Source organism: Mobula birostris, chromosome 9, assembly GCF_030028105.1.
Source record: "Mobula birostris isolate sMobBir1 chromosome 9, sMobBir1.hap1, whole genome shotgun sequence".
In the NCBI taxonomy this organism is placed as follows: domain Eukaryota; kingdom Metazoa; phylum Chordata; class Chondrichthyes; order Myliobatiformes; family Myliobatidae; genus Mobula; species Mobula birostris.
The window spans coordinates 104,640,213-104,656,029 of NC_092378.1; the positions used below are offsets into that span (position 1 = coordinate 104,640,213).

At 39.1% G+C, this 15,817-nt stretch overlaps 1 protein-coding gene across 3 annotated transcripts in view; it reads right to left on the reverse strand.

Annotated features, from left to right (window-relative positions):
* unkl (unk like zinc finger) overlaps window positions 1–15,817 on the reverse strand; it is a 154,884-nt gene that overhangs the window by 46,787 nt on the left and 92,280 nt on the right. Inside the window, exons 5-10 of one of the 3 annotated variants that reach the window (XM_072268524.1) lie at window positions 13,075–13,210; window positions 9,916–10,033; window positions 8,103–8,187; window positions 1,720–1,901; window positions 172–211; window positions 23–96 (exon numbers count right to left, since the gene is read on the reverse strand). In XM_072268524.1, coding sequence (XP_072124625.1) covers window positions 23–96; window positions 172–211; window positions 1,720–1,901; window positions 8,103–8,187; window positions 9,916–10,033; window positions 13,075–13,210 — 635 coding nt within the window. Of the gene's footprint in view, window positions 1–22; window positions 212–1,719; window positions 1,902–8,102; window positions 8,188–9,915; window positions 10,034–11,549; window positions 11,739–13,074; window positions 13,211–15,817 lie in introns of those variants that run through there. The other 2 variants (XM_072268525.1, XM_072268523.1) reach the window with 2 other exon arrangements.

A 15,817-nucleotide genomic window follows, 5' to 3' on the forward strand; every position in this document is an offset into this window, starting at 1 on the left:
GATATTTTTGTATACAAATTACCTGATCTTCGCGTTCAAAGCCCGGTGCTTTTGGATACGTAGATGTGGGTGACGAAACACTGGATGTCGCAGCATCTGAACATAAACTAGAGTTAGTAAAATATTTGCACCTACTTATTTGTCCAACAGGATACAATGAACCGTTACTACCTGAACTTGAAGTAACTGTTGGACTGCTTGATGATGAAACCTGAAATGAAAACAAAAACATTTAATACCGAAAAAGAAAAGCACAATTTATTCCTTAATTGTGTCACTTAATAATATACTGACAGACATTTGATTTATACACTCAGAATTGCATACTTAATTTATATGCAACACTTTAAATAGAATTTCTTAAAACGAACAAAATATCAAACTTAAAGACATAAATGTCAATATTCTTGCTGCTCCACAATTAATTCCATGCTGATCTTGTTACTTCCCCATTGCCGTTGGGGAAAAGCGTTTGGATATATTTCAGGCTGAGATATTTAGAAGGGAATCAAGGGCTAAAAGGAAAGTGCAAGAAAGTGGATCTGAGAATTAAAAAGTATAGGTTTAAGGCGAGAGGGGAGCAATCTTTAGGAGTTCTGAGGAGATTCCCACACAGAGGTGGTGGAGGCAGATTCCATTATGTTTAAAGGCTCTTGTGCTGTTACTTCCATAGGAATCGAGTTGAGGGATATAGGGTAACAAGGCCAAATGAGATTTGTATAGATGGTCCTCCTTTTTTCCCCATATAATTATATGAATTTTAGTTGTACACTTAACTGGACATAGTTCACAAGAACAATATAGCAGGCATTTAATTATGGGTGAACCTATACCAACTTGTATCAGCTCCCTCATCTATCACCCTGTGCTTCTTTTGTTTTTGGCGTGTGCCTGCGTGCGTCTGTGACGATGCCTTTTTCATGGTTTTTTACAAGGCACGGAATGAGAGAGAGATAGAGAGAGAGAGAGAGAGAGATAGATAGATAGAGAGAGAGAGATAAATAGAAAGAGAGAAAGAAAGACTGTGCAGCCCGCCACTCCTCAGATACATCTTCACAGTATTTTCCCTTTATTTTACGAGGTCGAGTTGCAATCTCGACACTCAACCTGGCACGGATGGAAAGCGTACGCAGGAGCGGACCCGACTAGTTTCGAACCCAGGAACCTCCGCTCCCGGGTCCGGCACTGATGTCATTGCGCCACCAGCCGGCCCCACTCTGTGCTTCTTAATGTGTTCAGCCACAGTAAACTAATCAAATAGCGAATGGACAGCAGATCAACTGCATACAATAGGTAGCTGAGTTCCTCACATCAAAGCTTCCAGTGTGGCTTTGACAAACAGCAGCGGCAGAACTAATTCAGCTTTTTTCCCCTGAATACATTTATCTTACTACCTATCCTCCTATATATAACCAGAATGTATAGTCTCTCTGGACCCCTTTCATACCTTAACACCAATATGGCCATACAAAGGCTAATTCTTATTTGAAAATTGGAATTCTCAAACCTATTTTCAGGAATTATAGATGATAGAGTGTGCTTGTAGAACCTTCCTATTATTCACAAAGTCCTCAACATCTCCATGAAATGTTTTAGCAACAATAAATACACACAAGTTGCCCGTGAATGTCCAAGTTGCATTACGTTGACAAAGCTTGTCAGGATACGGATAGTAGAACAGACAGTTTGATAACATGAGGAAATAAGATATCTACTCACATTTCCTATCTGTCCATTATTGCTGGCTGGATTAATACTTGTGTTCCATTCGTTGGTAGATCCAAGACTTTCTGTAGAATAAAGTCGAGGGCCTTGCTTGGGCTGAGCACTTGCCACAGCTCCTGCCTGCATCATTGAGGCTACCTGATTCATGATTTGTACTTCCTCAGTAGAGGGTATTCCTACAAGTAAAAAATAATCAAAATTTATAATGAAACACATGACTTAATCAATAAAAGAACATTAACCTAACAAATAATGACCAGCTATTTAAGAACCAAGATTTCAAGATTGTAACTTGTTAATGCGGTGAAATTAAAACACTCCATTATTCATAACATCATGAACTGCACTAATTAATAAACAGTAGCTGTCCCATACATTCAAGCTGTAATATTTCTAAAGACTATACTAGCTTCATCCCCCTGAAAACATCACATCCTCCAAAACAAAAAAAAAACAAATCTTCAAGCCTGCAGCCCACAACAATCTCACTCTTTTGCTTTCCCCCATGCCCTTTTATTGCTATTTAAATATTTATCCCTTAAAATTTGCAAAGTATTTGAAGTTGCAATAAGCATCCATATAAACAAATATGCCCCAATTTCCTCTATCATACTTAGTGACCACTTTATATTGATCAGCTTTTACAGACAGTTTCTGAACTGATCCTTTTATGACTCTCTTTCTAGCTCTTCTTTGCACACTCTGCTTTAGTGGAAATTATAGTACTTCTAATAAAATTCACAACATTGTTTTTTCATCTTTGATGTTACTTTGTGGAATCTACAAGATGCTTTTCATGCTTGACAAGTCTGAAACTGCACTTTGGCCCTACACACAGACTTGAGGAAAAAAAACTTTGCAAGCCATGTCTGGTCAAATTTCATATTTTTAATACTTTTTTTTCCACTTTCAGGGATTTAGGCATTTGAAACCAGAGGATTTCTTTCATTAAAAACAACTTTTCAGCATCTTTCCATTTAGTATCAATAAATGGGATCAGTATTCTGATGGAAGTCAGTAAATTGAAACATGAACATTCTTTCTACAAAGATATTTTTTGACCTCTGATCATTTCCAGCACGAGTTTTTATTTCATAATTTCAGAATCTGCATTCTTACTTCCATTTCTGTTTTACTCATGACAGCACTGCAGAGATCCATAACATTGAGTGCTAATCTGCTCAATGTTGTTACTGCAGTATTTTCCAAACCTCTGATACTTGCTGAATTCTGCAACTAAGTTTCAATAGTTTGTTACTTACAATGATTCAGTTAGAGAAAAAGGTCTTCTCATCTTATGATAGCTCTTTGAAACAATTTGACTATTCCACTTCCTTTGTCTTTTCTACAAACACCTGCACAATTTTTTTTTCCTTTTCATTGGTGTCCAAGACAGTGGATTCCAGTTAATCCGGTCACATCGGGACCAGTACATTTTAGCCCAATTAAGTGACTGTCCCAATTATTCAAAGCTTCATAAAAATAGTTAGAACACACTACTGTTAAACTAAAAACAAATTATGTATTTAAGTTAAATACAGAATAACTTAGAACACTACCAATGCTACTATAATATTATAAAACTGTATATTATTTCCTAATAGTTATCGACAGTGGAATTCATCCAGTGTACACTACCCTATATGGGGTGTCTAAGGAGGCATAGCAACTCTGGTGAAGGGGCTTGTCGTGCTATTTAGGGGCAGCTCACTCTATCCCCACTGGACACTCAACTCTCACATGTGGATCCAAGAAACTGTTTTCAGCGACAGCAGCCACATCTCAATACACCGCTTCGACAGACAGGCTAATCCAGTTGAGGGTAGCCAATGGGCCTCATACCCAGTGAAACTGGGACATGCCTGTCCTAGCATGTGGTCAGTTCCAGTGGACTGGGCAGATGAGTTCAACAGTGGTTCTGTAACACTTCATGGAGAGCGAAAGGGCACAATAAGACACAGGAGTAGTCATGTTTATCTACTGCAACCAAGGAAGACCCCAGTTTGTGGCGACTACTCATACCACTGGACCTGGACTTCTGAGGTCGAGAGAGTGGAAGTGTCCTAGTACAAACAACAGGAATTCTGCAGATGCTGGAAATTCAAGCAACACACATCAAAGTTGCTGGAGAACGCAGCAGGCCAAGCAGCATCTGTAGGAAGAGGTGCAGTCGACGTTTCAGGCCGAGACCCTTCGTCAGGACTAACTGAAGGAAGAGTGACTAAGGAATTTGAAAGTTGGAGGGGGAGGGGGAGGGGGAGATCCAAAATGATAGGAGAAGACAGGAGGGGGAGGGATAGAGCCAAGAGCTGGACAGATGATTGGCAAAAGGGGATACGAGAGGATCATGGGACAGGAGGTCCAGGAAGAAAGACGGGGGGGGGGGGAGAGACCCAGAGGATGGGCAAGGGGTATATTCAGAGGGACAGAGGGAGAAAAAGGAGAGTGAGAGAAAGAACGTGTGTATAAAAATAAGTAACAGAAGGGGTCCGAGGGGGAGGTGGGGCATTAGTGGAAGTTAGAGAAGTCCAACATATTATTCTCCGTAACTTCCGCCACCTCCAACGGGATCCCACCACTAAGCACATCTTTCCCTCCCCCCCCCTGCATTCCGCAGGGATCGCTCCCTACACAACTCCCTTGTCCATTCGTCCCCCCCATCCCTCCCCACTGATCTCCCTCCTGGAACTTATCCGTGTAAGCGGAACAAGTGCTACACATGCCCTTACACTTCCTCCCTTACCACCATTCAGGGCCTCAAACAGTCCTTCCAGATGAGGCAACACTTCACCTGTGAGTCGACTGGGGTGATATACTGCATCCGGTGCTCCCGATGTGGCCTTTTATATATTGGCGAGACCCGACGCAGACTGGGAGACCGCTTTGCTGAACATCTACGCTCTGTCCGCCAGAGAAAGCAGGATCTCCCAGTGGCCACACATTTTAATTCCACATCCCATTCCCATTCTGACATGTCTATCCACGACCTCCTCTACTGTAAAGATGAAGCCACACTCAGGTTGGAGGAACAACACCTTATATTCCGTCTGGGTAGCCTCCAACCTGATGGCATGAACATCGACTTCTCTAACTTCTGCTAAGGCCCCACCTCCCCCTCGTACCCCATCTGTTACTCATTTTTATGCACACATTCTTTCTCTCACTCTCCTTTTTCTCCCTCTGAATATACCTCTTGCCCATCCTCTGGGTCCCCCCCCCCCATCTTTCTTCCCGGACCTCCTGTCCCATGATCCTCTCGTATCCCCTTTTGCCTATCACCTGTCCAGCTCTTGGCTCTATCCCTCCCCTCCTGTCTTCTCCTATCATTTTGGATCTTCCCCCTCCAACTTTCAAATCCCTTAGTCACTCTTCCTTCAGTTAGTCCTGACAAAGGGTCTCAGCCTGAAACGTCGACTGCACCTCTTCCTACAGATGCTGCTTGGCCTGCTGCATTCACCAGCAACTTTGATGTGTGTTGCGTGTCCTAGTGCAACATCTTTTCCACTTTAAAAACTCTCCTGCACAGGTTTTTGATCATTGTTGGATACGACATACAAACCACTAAATGAACAAAATCAGTGCAGACATCTCGTACAGATAATGCACTGAATTCATAAAATGCCTTTCACGATTGTAACCTCCAAATCTTCATTTTTATTGTAAAATTCAAGGAGATTGTCAATACCTTCAAATTCTTTGTAGTTCCTATCTTGTTGAAGTAGTCAAATTGTTTCCTTTTCACTTCCAGCTGTTTCTAGCATCTCCAAGCCTAAATGCTTGAAAGCTCAGTCAGCTTGTCTAAATCGCCTTACTGTTCATTTCGCACCAACCATCAGTGGAAAAAAAAATCACTTTTTTTTTTAAAACACAGGCATTCGCAACTGATGCTATTTAATAACTATTTACTCCAAGCATGATTTAGTGTCTAACGGCCACACAAGTTCATGCAACTGATGCTAGTAGAAAGCGCTCAGCAAGTCTCCTGTCCCATGTAAGCAGCACAGTGTCCCAAATAAATGAAGGAAATCCTGGCTATTTTCTCGATGAGTTTTTATTCTTTAAGAGTTGACCCATATAAGTGGCTGCCCCGATTAACCAATAGACCAATTAACCAAAATCCACTGCTTGAATTATGCCACTGAATCATTTTATGCCATTATTTTAGGCATCAAATTTCTGAGCACAAAATTCCATAAACTCTTCCTTCAAACAAAATCTGTGCCTTTTGATTACAGTCGGCCCTCCTTATCCACGGGGGATTGGTTCCGCGACCCCCCATGGATACCAAAAAACGCGGATGCTCAAGTCCCTTAATTAACCTGTCTCAGTGACTTTAGGACACGGGGGAGCTCAGAACCGCTGCCCGTGGCTGCTGCTGAATCTGCAGTGTTTCTGTTCCGTTGACGGAAAGCGATCACGATTGAAAATAAAGTGGAAATAATAAAGCGATCGGAAAGAGGCGAAACACCATTGGTCATTGGAAAAGCGTTAGGCTACAGTCGGTCAACGATCAGAACAATTTTAAAGGATAAAGTGAGAATAATGGAGCACATGAAAGGCCCTGCCCTGATGAAAGCTACAATTATTACTAAGCAACGCAGTAGTTTAATTATTGAAATACATGTTTCTTAAGTGTTTCATATGCATAGAAAGGTAAAATATATACTATATACTAAGACAAACATTTCACTAACAGACGTTAAATAATAAAGGATGTACCTGTTCCGACTTGCGTACAAATCCGACTTATAGGCTGCCTGTACTTTAAATCATCTCTAGATTACTTATAGTACCTAATACAATGTAAATGTTATGCAAATAGTTGTTATACTGTATTGTTTAGGGAATAATGACAAAGAAAAAAAGTCTGTACATGCTCAAACAACGAGTGCTGGAGAGAGAACCTCCGGGTTTTCCCAATCCGCGGTTGGTTGAATCCGCGCAAGCGGAACCCGCGGATACGGATGGCCAACTGTACTGACCTTTCTGTTATTGGAATAAGCTTCTCCTCACTTAACTTTTCAAACAATTCACAATTTTGAAGACATTTTGTCTTCAACATTTTGCTCAAAGGAAAACTATTGTGTTTTCTCATGCTACCACCAAACTGAGCTCATGCCAGTCTAGTAAACTGGAAAAGCACCCTCTCAGAATCCTCCTACAGATCCTTCCTAGAATGTAGTTGCCAGAATTTATCACAATCCAGTTGTGGCTTTATCAGTGCTCTTATAAATACTTGTTTAAAAAAAGTTTACAGATAACATTACATTTTTTTAATAAATATTTTCAACTTGTTCTGTTAACTTGAAAGGATCTGTATATTAACTGCCAGGTTTCTATAAAACAGTATTATTTTAATCATCTGCTCCATCTTGTTCTTACAATAAATTCTGTCATTTCATATTTCAATTGAGAATGAGAAGAGTCAGCAGGAAATGATGGTGTAAATAATTTCTAAACTTGCTCCAAATGGAGCTATGCAAAATCTGTGCAACACCGACTCAGCATACTAAAGCAGTATGGCTCTAGGTATAAAAATAGTTAACCCACTAAATAGTTTACAAATGATGTTAAGAAGAAAGAATTTTATGTAACAGATAAGCAGTAGAATATTTATTGGACAGATTTTTTTTTCCATGAGGATCAGTAATTAGAGGGCAAAATTTCAGTATAAGGGGTTTCCCATTAAGATAGCATGAGGAATTCCATTTCCGTAGAGCTTCATGGCTCTTTGGAATACTCTAGCCCAGAGAGCTGGCTGTTTATTTTGTGTATTAAGAGTTGGAAAAAGAAGTCTTTTTTGGATTTATAGGAATTCATGTATTCATAGGATCCATTGCACTTATTCTCAGAGAACTGAAAATTGTTAAGGACAGCTTATATTTGAAAGATCATCCAGGTCATCGTCATTCTAAATACTTCCAATTTCAATCTAAAATTAAGTATTCTGAATATACAACCCCTGTTAAGGTTTCAAGAGTTATAGCTGGTGAACCCCAGGACCAGTCATAGACTTGGTTTGTTCTCTCTTCTACAAACACCTCCATCAATCCTTTGACATATGCAAATAAGACTTAAAGACTTGTCTGCACTTCTGCTTTCTTTTATCCAATTTCCTTCATTGTGATTAAAAATATTAATTATGTCTTGAATATGTAATGGTTGGTTTCAAAAGGTCTCAAAATTAGCATCTTTGGATAAAAAGGCTATTAAAATTAAAATATTGAATCTTGTGACTCTTTCTACATGTTAAGAAATCAATCATGCTTCAACTAAGTAATCACATAATGTTGCCCAACAACATGTGAGAGAACTGAAAGAGCTTCAGGAAGATGAAGATTCTTAATGTGAAAAAAAGCCACAGATTGCCAACTTACGTTCAACATGTGCAAATGCACAGAAAGGCCCACGTGGGCAATATCCTGTCTGTCGCATATCATTGCATTTTGTGGATTTGTAGATCTAGAGGGTGGTGGAAAAAAAGTTAATGCAAATAAAAAATACTCTCTAGCTCACTTACATTCTGAAACTGATTATGCTCACCAACCACCTTTACTGTTCAAACTACCTCTTACCCAGTCTCAAATACTTCAGCTCTGCAAAGTTAAGTTTTCTTGCTGTGAATGGCAGAGCCCAGGGAATTGTTATTAAAAACAGAGAAACTGAAGAATACATGTACTTCCTTGTTCCTTGAAAGTGGCAATACAGGTATACATTCACCCAATCCAGTATAAAGAAGGGTAACCACAGTAAGAAAAACAGAAATATGGAAAGGGAAGTATGGGGTCAGCACAAAATGGTATCCATCATATAAAAAAAACTTAAATTTACATTCAAACCATATGAATGCAGAAAAGAACATAGCATGCATCCAAATAGGGCAATTTTCTGACCAATAGCTGGTATTATCAGTCAATCACATTATTTCTTATACAAAGATGATATTAAAAGAGCAGCAATGACAGACTATGGTTAAAATTTAAGTGTCTACCAGAATTTTTCAATAATACAGGCTTATTCCCAATTTGTAAATATGCAGGGTAATATTTGGGTTATTATTTTTGTTGCAAATAAAGTTTATATTTATTAAAGGTCTAACTCTAAGATTCATGCCAATAATAAAGAACATTTACTGAAACCACACATGCTTCCATCCCATCTCGTTACTGATACTGAATTCATTTTACAGATCAGGGCTGATGGAAACGGAGGCAGAAGGGGCTAATGGATCAAAAAATCCCACCATACTTTGGTATACAGCAACAAGAATTCAGCTTTAGCTGTATCCGCTACAAGGAACCCACTACAGGACATAACTTTTTACAATATGCAAGGACACCTTTCAAAAACGTAAAAGAGATGCAGGGAGGAACTCGCCTGCACTGTCCAATTTTATGGGCTGCCAATTTAATAAGAGAAAAATCAATGTGCAGCTTTCATGGAGATTCCTGTTGGTTCTGTAGGTTAAGTATAGATCTAGTGGTAGGAAGAGATACATGGATTGAAATAGCTATTTTCAAAAGCAAGTTACTTTTGAATTATTGTTGCAGTGCTTTTTAAAAATGTAAAAACAGCAGCAAATTTTTAGGACAAGATGCAAAATAGATAATCTGCTCTTGTGGTGATGATGATTGAGAAATAAAAGTTGGTCACTATACTATTCTTAGATCTTTGTCCACACAAGGAAGCAGATATAATTCTTGATTGAAAAGGCATGTATCAACATACCATTCTTTCAGTACTGTATTGAGGCAAAGCAGGCAAACAGCTTTCTATGCATTTATTATGTGCAAATTACTAGTTATGGGGCAGCTATTTAAAACTGAGATACATAGAAACGACTTCTTGTTCTGGGTAATTAATCTCTGGAATTCTCCATCCTGGAAGTTAGATTATGGGAATCATTTTTGAAAAAATATCAGTGAAGGTAAGGTCAGGAGATGAGGGCTGGAGGATTTCAGCCATATTCATACTGAACAGCAAAGCCAACTTGAGGAGTCGAATGGCTTATTCCTGCTTTTATTATGCTCTTACATGAAGAATGGTCACTGCTATGTCTAGACATAACTCTACCCAAATTTTTCAGAGTGAAGCCCATCTCAAGTTGCAGTCATAATTCCCTCCCTCCTTGATCAGATCACAGAATCCATATTCATTGCCATTTTGCGTGTTCACACATTTTAGACTTACCTCTGGATGAAACTGCTGCTCGGTGCGAGAGTGACAGTACTGACAATTATCTCCACTCTCACATTTTGTGGGCTCTCCCCATTCGTCCCCATGTTTGACATTAGGACAAGGCGTTGACCTAAAATGCAAATCAAAATAAGTTTATTCTGCAAGGTATGGGATACAAATATTGTAATCTGTAGACTTTTCTGTGCATTAACACATCTCAATTTATTAGTGATTGACAATAATAGTAAGACATTTACATAAAATTTACAGTAAAGGAATGACAATATAGCAGATACATCTGTCATTTTAAATGCACAACATAATCAACACATAATGCAATATTTTAACTGCTGTACTGGTTTAATGATATTTTGGTAAAGAGATCTCCCGAATTGTTGCCCACACTCAGCAATATGGGCTACCATCTTAAGTACCTTAGGTTATACAAATATAATGAAAGACTGAGATGACAGCTGCAAACTTTAATTTCAATGAGAAAGTGAAAGAGAACAATGTCATCTGATACAAACAAGCTGAAAATACAAGCAGAGACTTACCTTGTCTGACCAGTCTCCTTTCCCAAAGCCCCTCTAGTGCTACTATCAAAATGATAGAAACTCCAATCCTTGTGCTTCACTGCAACCTCATCCATTGCTGTATTCATGCTTCCCCAACCAATACTTCCACTTTTAAAGCTCTGAACAGCACCTCTTTGATAAAGCTTTTTGATTACTGTTACAAATTTGCTTTAAACTCCCAGCTTCAATCACACCCACAAGTGGCCCAAATCTCTATTTTCACAAGTTAACTCTTGTATTTGTTGACATGGTAGCAAATCTCAAGAGTGTCCAAGTAGCATCCCCTTGTGATCAGCTTCAGACATTTATGGCTTTTAGTGTTGAGAAGTACCTTCAGCAACAGATTCCAGCCATTAAACACAATGGCTGACCTGGATACTTTTAAACACAAACTCACGTGCAATAAATGCAAATGAGTAAACACATATTTACAGAGAAAATCCTGAAAATGCTCAGCAGGGCAAGTTATAGAATGAGAAAAAATATTAACATTTCCTCAGACCTGCCCATATTTTTAAGCATTTCTATCATTATATAAATTGTTGCTGCAGCATAAATTTGACAAAAGCACAGCCCAACTGCTATACTGAAGACTTATAACAAAATGAGTTTCAAGAAATTCCAATACTAAAATGAGCTACTGCTAAAGTGGGATCAAAAGCTGAGACCTTGCAACTTTATTAGCAAAGGGTCTACTTTCGTTAGTTTTGATTATCACCCTAAGTTCTGAATACAGTCAAAAGCAGTGAACTGCTTCATGAGTCCCATTGCAGCTTTGGGTGTTGGTTTATTATTGTCACATGCACCGAGATACAGTGAAAAGTTTGTCTTGCATACTGTTCATATAGATCAAATCATTACACAGTTTATTGAGGTAAAACAAGGCAAAGCAATAACAATGTACAGTAGAATAAAGTGTAAAGGCTACAAAGAAAGTGCAGGGCAGGTAAACATAAGTACAAGATCATAACAAGGCTGATCGTGAAGTCCATATTATCATACAAGTGGTCTGTCCAAGTGTCTACTAACAGCAGGATAGAAGCTGTTCTCGAATCTGGCGGTACGTACTTTCAGGCTTCTGTATCTTCTGCCCCATGGGAGAGAGAAGTGAGAATATCTGGGGTCTTTGATTATGGTGGCTACTTTACTGAGGCAGCGAGAAGTATAGACAGAATCCATAGAAGAGAGGCTGATTTCTGAGATGTGCTGAGCTGTGTCCACAACTCTTTGCTTATTTTGCAAAAGCACATCTTGCGGTCACGGGCAGAGCAGTTGCCATACCAAGCCATTATGCATCCAGATAGAATGATTTCTATGGTGAATAGATAAAAATTGGTAAGGGTCGATGTAGGCATGCCAAATTTCTTTAGCCTTTTGAAGCAGAAGTGTTGGTAAACTTTCTTCATTGTGATATCAACATGGTTGAACCAGGAGAGATTACTGGTGATGCTCATTTCTGGGAACTTTAACCTTTCAATCTCAACATTATGGATATAGACAATGAGGAAAAAGTTGTTGTCATGACACCACTTCACTAAGCTGACTGTGTATTAGGGGAAAATTGCCTGAGTTGACCTACAGATAAACAAAACTCAATGGGAGCAACATTCAGGGAGGAGAGCAGTGGCTTTAGTTCTGGATTGCTCTAAGAAGCAAACAAGCATGGACGCAACTATCTAAATGGCTTTTTCACCGTGCAGTAAAATATCAGGGTTCTATGAATTCCAAAGATCCATTACACAAAGTGATGAACAACCTGCATCAAAGTGTTTAATATGGTGCCTTTACAAATATTTAGTGTAGTCTGGCCTCCAATATTGAACATATCTGATTTAATTTTAAAGCTAGCCAGTTGTGAATTTGATACCAAAAGTCTAAGCCATATTCCTCAAAAAGGAAGAACAGAAACAAATCCCAGTATGGCTTTGAATACTTTCCAATAATTCAAGTTCCAGAGTAATTTGCAGTGTCTCTTCAGGGTAGGGAGAGATCAGGCATATTCCTATGACCTTATAACTTCATTCATTCCCAGTACCAAAAAAATTTTTCCTTTGAATCTTTTCTTCACTCTTATCTAAAAATTTTAAACCCAACCTGCAAGGACAGTATTATCTCCTCTTTCATCATATACTCTGCAAATATGATTTTATACTGGTCTTGCTTTACCTTAAACTTTTTTAGCAGACAATATGATCATTAATCAATTATGTCAGATTCAACCAGGAGCTTTCTTATTAATGTTTTAAGCCTGGCAAACTGAGAAGTAATAGCAGCATAACAGGCAATGAATATGATAAGTTAATTAAAATGGACACAGCTGTACTGTAGTGAAGAACATAATGGTAGACAAAATACGTATCCAATCTGCCATTTTATCCTGGTCCATCTCCCTGCCAAGTCATGATTTGTAATTAAACCCTAAATTGCAGCATACATCAAAATAAAATTTAAGTTCAAACTTAAATAGAGCTCACAAACCATGCTCCAAAAATTACTTGTTGAAATCTAGGAGAGGTAATACTTGTGAATGGTCAGGTGCAAATCAGCATCACACAAAAGCAAACAACACCCCCAAAATAAACTGATTCTTTACCGATATTTAAATTTTCGTGGATTCCTTCTTCGGTCTCGGCTATTGTGATAATGAGGACAAGCATATCCTTGTCGGCAGAGTCGAGGTGGTTTATTACACTGATCAGTCTTGTAATTTGCTAGCACAAAGTTCGTTTCTGCAAAGTAAGCAAATTTACATCAAGGTTACACTACTCAATAGTCCACAGCACAAAGTAGAAGATATAATATGGAAAATGAACTTTTGCTGAAAATAATGCACACAGCTCTCTTCCACACCAAACTAACAAAACCTCCTTCCTACACTAAGCCTCCTACAGATTCAGATACATTTATCTATCACATATACATTGAAGCATAAAGTGAAATGCCCTCTCATATCCTTTTTGCCAATCACCTGTCCAGCTCTTGGCTCCATCCCTCCCTTTCCTGTCTTCTCCTATCATTTTGGATCTCCCCCTCCCCCTCCCCCTCTCAAATCTCTTACTAGCTCTTCCTTCAGTTAGTCCTGACGAAGGGTCTCAGCCCGAAACGTCGACTGTACCTCTTCCTAGAGATGCTGCCTAGCCTGCTGCATTCACCAGCAACTTTGATGTGTGTTGAGTGAAATGCGTCACTTGCGTTAACAACCAACATAACCTAACAAATCTGGTGATTAAGAGTGTTCCACAGGGATTGGTATTGGGGCCGTTTCTTTTCACATTACATGACAATGATCTGGATGATGGAATTGATGGCTTTGTAGCCAAGTTTGTAGATGATACAAAGATGGACGGAGGGACAGCTAGTGTTGAGGAAGCAGGGAGCCTGCAGAAGGGCTTGCACAGAGCAGGAGAATGGGCAAAGAAGTGGCAGATGGAATACAGTGTAGGGAAGTGCATGATTAGGCACTTTGGTAAAAGAAATGATTGGAGTAGAATATTTTCTTACAAAAAGGAGTAAATACGGAAATTAGAGGTACAAAGGGATTTGGGAGTCTGAATTCAGGACTTCTTAAAGGCTTATTTGCAGATTGAATCAGGAGTAAGGAAGGGAAATGCAATGTTAGCATTCATTGCAAGAGGGCGAGAGTGTAAAAACAAGGATGTAACGCTGATACTTTATAAAGCTTTGGCCAGACCACTCTTGGAATATGGTGAGCAGTTTTATGGTGAGCATCTTTTATTTAAGGATTTGAGAGGATCCAGAGGAGGTTCAAGAGAATTATTCCAGGAATGAAAGGGTTAACATACGAGGAGAGTTTGATGGCTCCGGACCTGTGCTCTCTGAAGTTTAGAAAATGAGGGGTGATCTCATTGAAACTTATCAAATACTGAAAGGTCTAGAGTGGATGTGGAGAGGATGTTCATTTGTAGGGGAGTATAGGACCAGAAGGCACAGTCTCAGAATATAAGGACGCCCCTTCAAAACAGAGATGAAGATGAAGAGACAGGTGGATCTGTAGAATTTATTACCATGGACAGCTGTGGAGGCCAAGTCACTGAATATATTTAAAGAAGAGCTTTACAGATTCTTGATTAGTAAGGGTGTCAAAGGTTACAGAGAGAAGGCAAGAGAATGCGGTTGAAGGAGATAATAAGTCAGCCATGATGGAATGGTGGAGATGATTTGATGGGCCAAATAGAGTAATTCTGCCCCATGTCTTATGATCTTAACCTATGGATGTGTTGGGGACAGCCTGAAACTATCACCATGCATTCTGGTGCCAATATACCCTGTCCACCATGCTCTACAAAATAACACAACAGGAAAGCAAGCCCCTTACCCACCCTCCCAGTGACCCACACACAGAGACAGGCCTCCAACCCCATGACAAATTACCTCTGGGCCTCCAAATGCGAGTCCTTGGCCCTGAACTCTTAGAATCACAGACGAAACAAAAAAAAAACCTCTCCTTCCAACAGAACCCCCCACCCACCCCATGAACAGGAATGTGATTGTTTAGCCAACAAATCTGGCTGCCTGTCCCCCCCCAACATAACTTCTATCTAGCAAAGATCTACAGAATTTCCTCCGATCCTCAGAATTTCCCTTGAAGCAGAAAGAGACCCTCCCTGACAAGCAGCCACTACACCACAAACCCTAAAAATTGATTTCCTATACACTCGTACTGCCAAGACTCCACCTCCATCTTTCACATACTTAAAAACCATCCTTCCCAACTTCAGCATCCAATACAAAGAAACATTCTTCTGAAACTCCTCACAAAGCTCTGTTAAATTATAAACAAATACAAAGGTGTCACATACTAATCATAAATTTTAACATTTTATTGTTCAATTCACAAGAGTAGGATATTCAGTTAAATTCAGTTTCTCAATTACGTTAGAGCATTCAAGTGACAACTGCTTGTAGCAAACATATTAAGAACATCACTCACAATCAGAGTATATTTTCCTACTCAAAATTCTTAAACCCACTTCTTATATAGTTTACAATTCTGTGTAAAAGCAATAGCCACTATTAGGAAGCTGTATGCAAAATACTCATTTTATTGAGGCATTAATGCTTCACAATGAATTGGATACAAACTAGATTGAAGTTAAGAGTACACTTCAATCCCCAATTAATAATATCAATTAGAAAAGTGCACTTTTAAAAATGCTTTAGAGGGTTATAAGACCACAGTATATTTGCCATCTGATAATAAGAATTAATTTCACACTCACACGTTTAATTTCATACCCTGACTGATGGTAGAAAGCATCCCCATAATCTTTCAATGATTCTGAATTTTCACAAATGCATCTCAGAAGATTTGTATG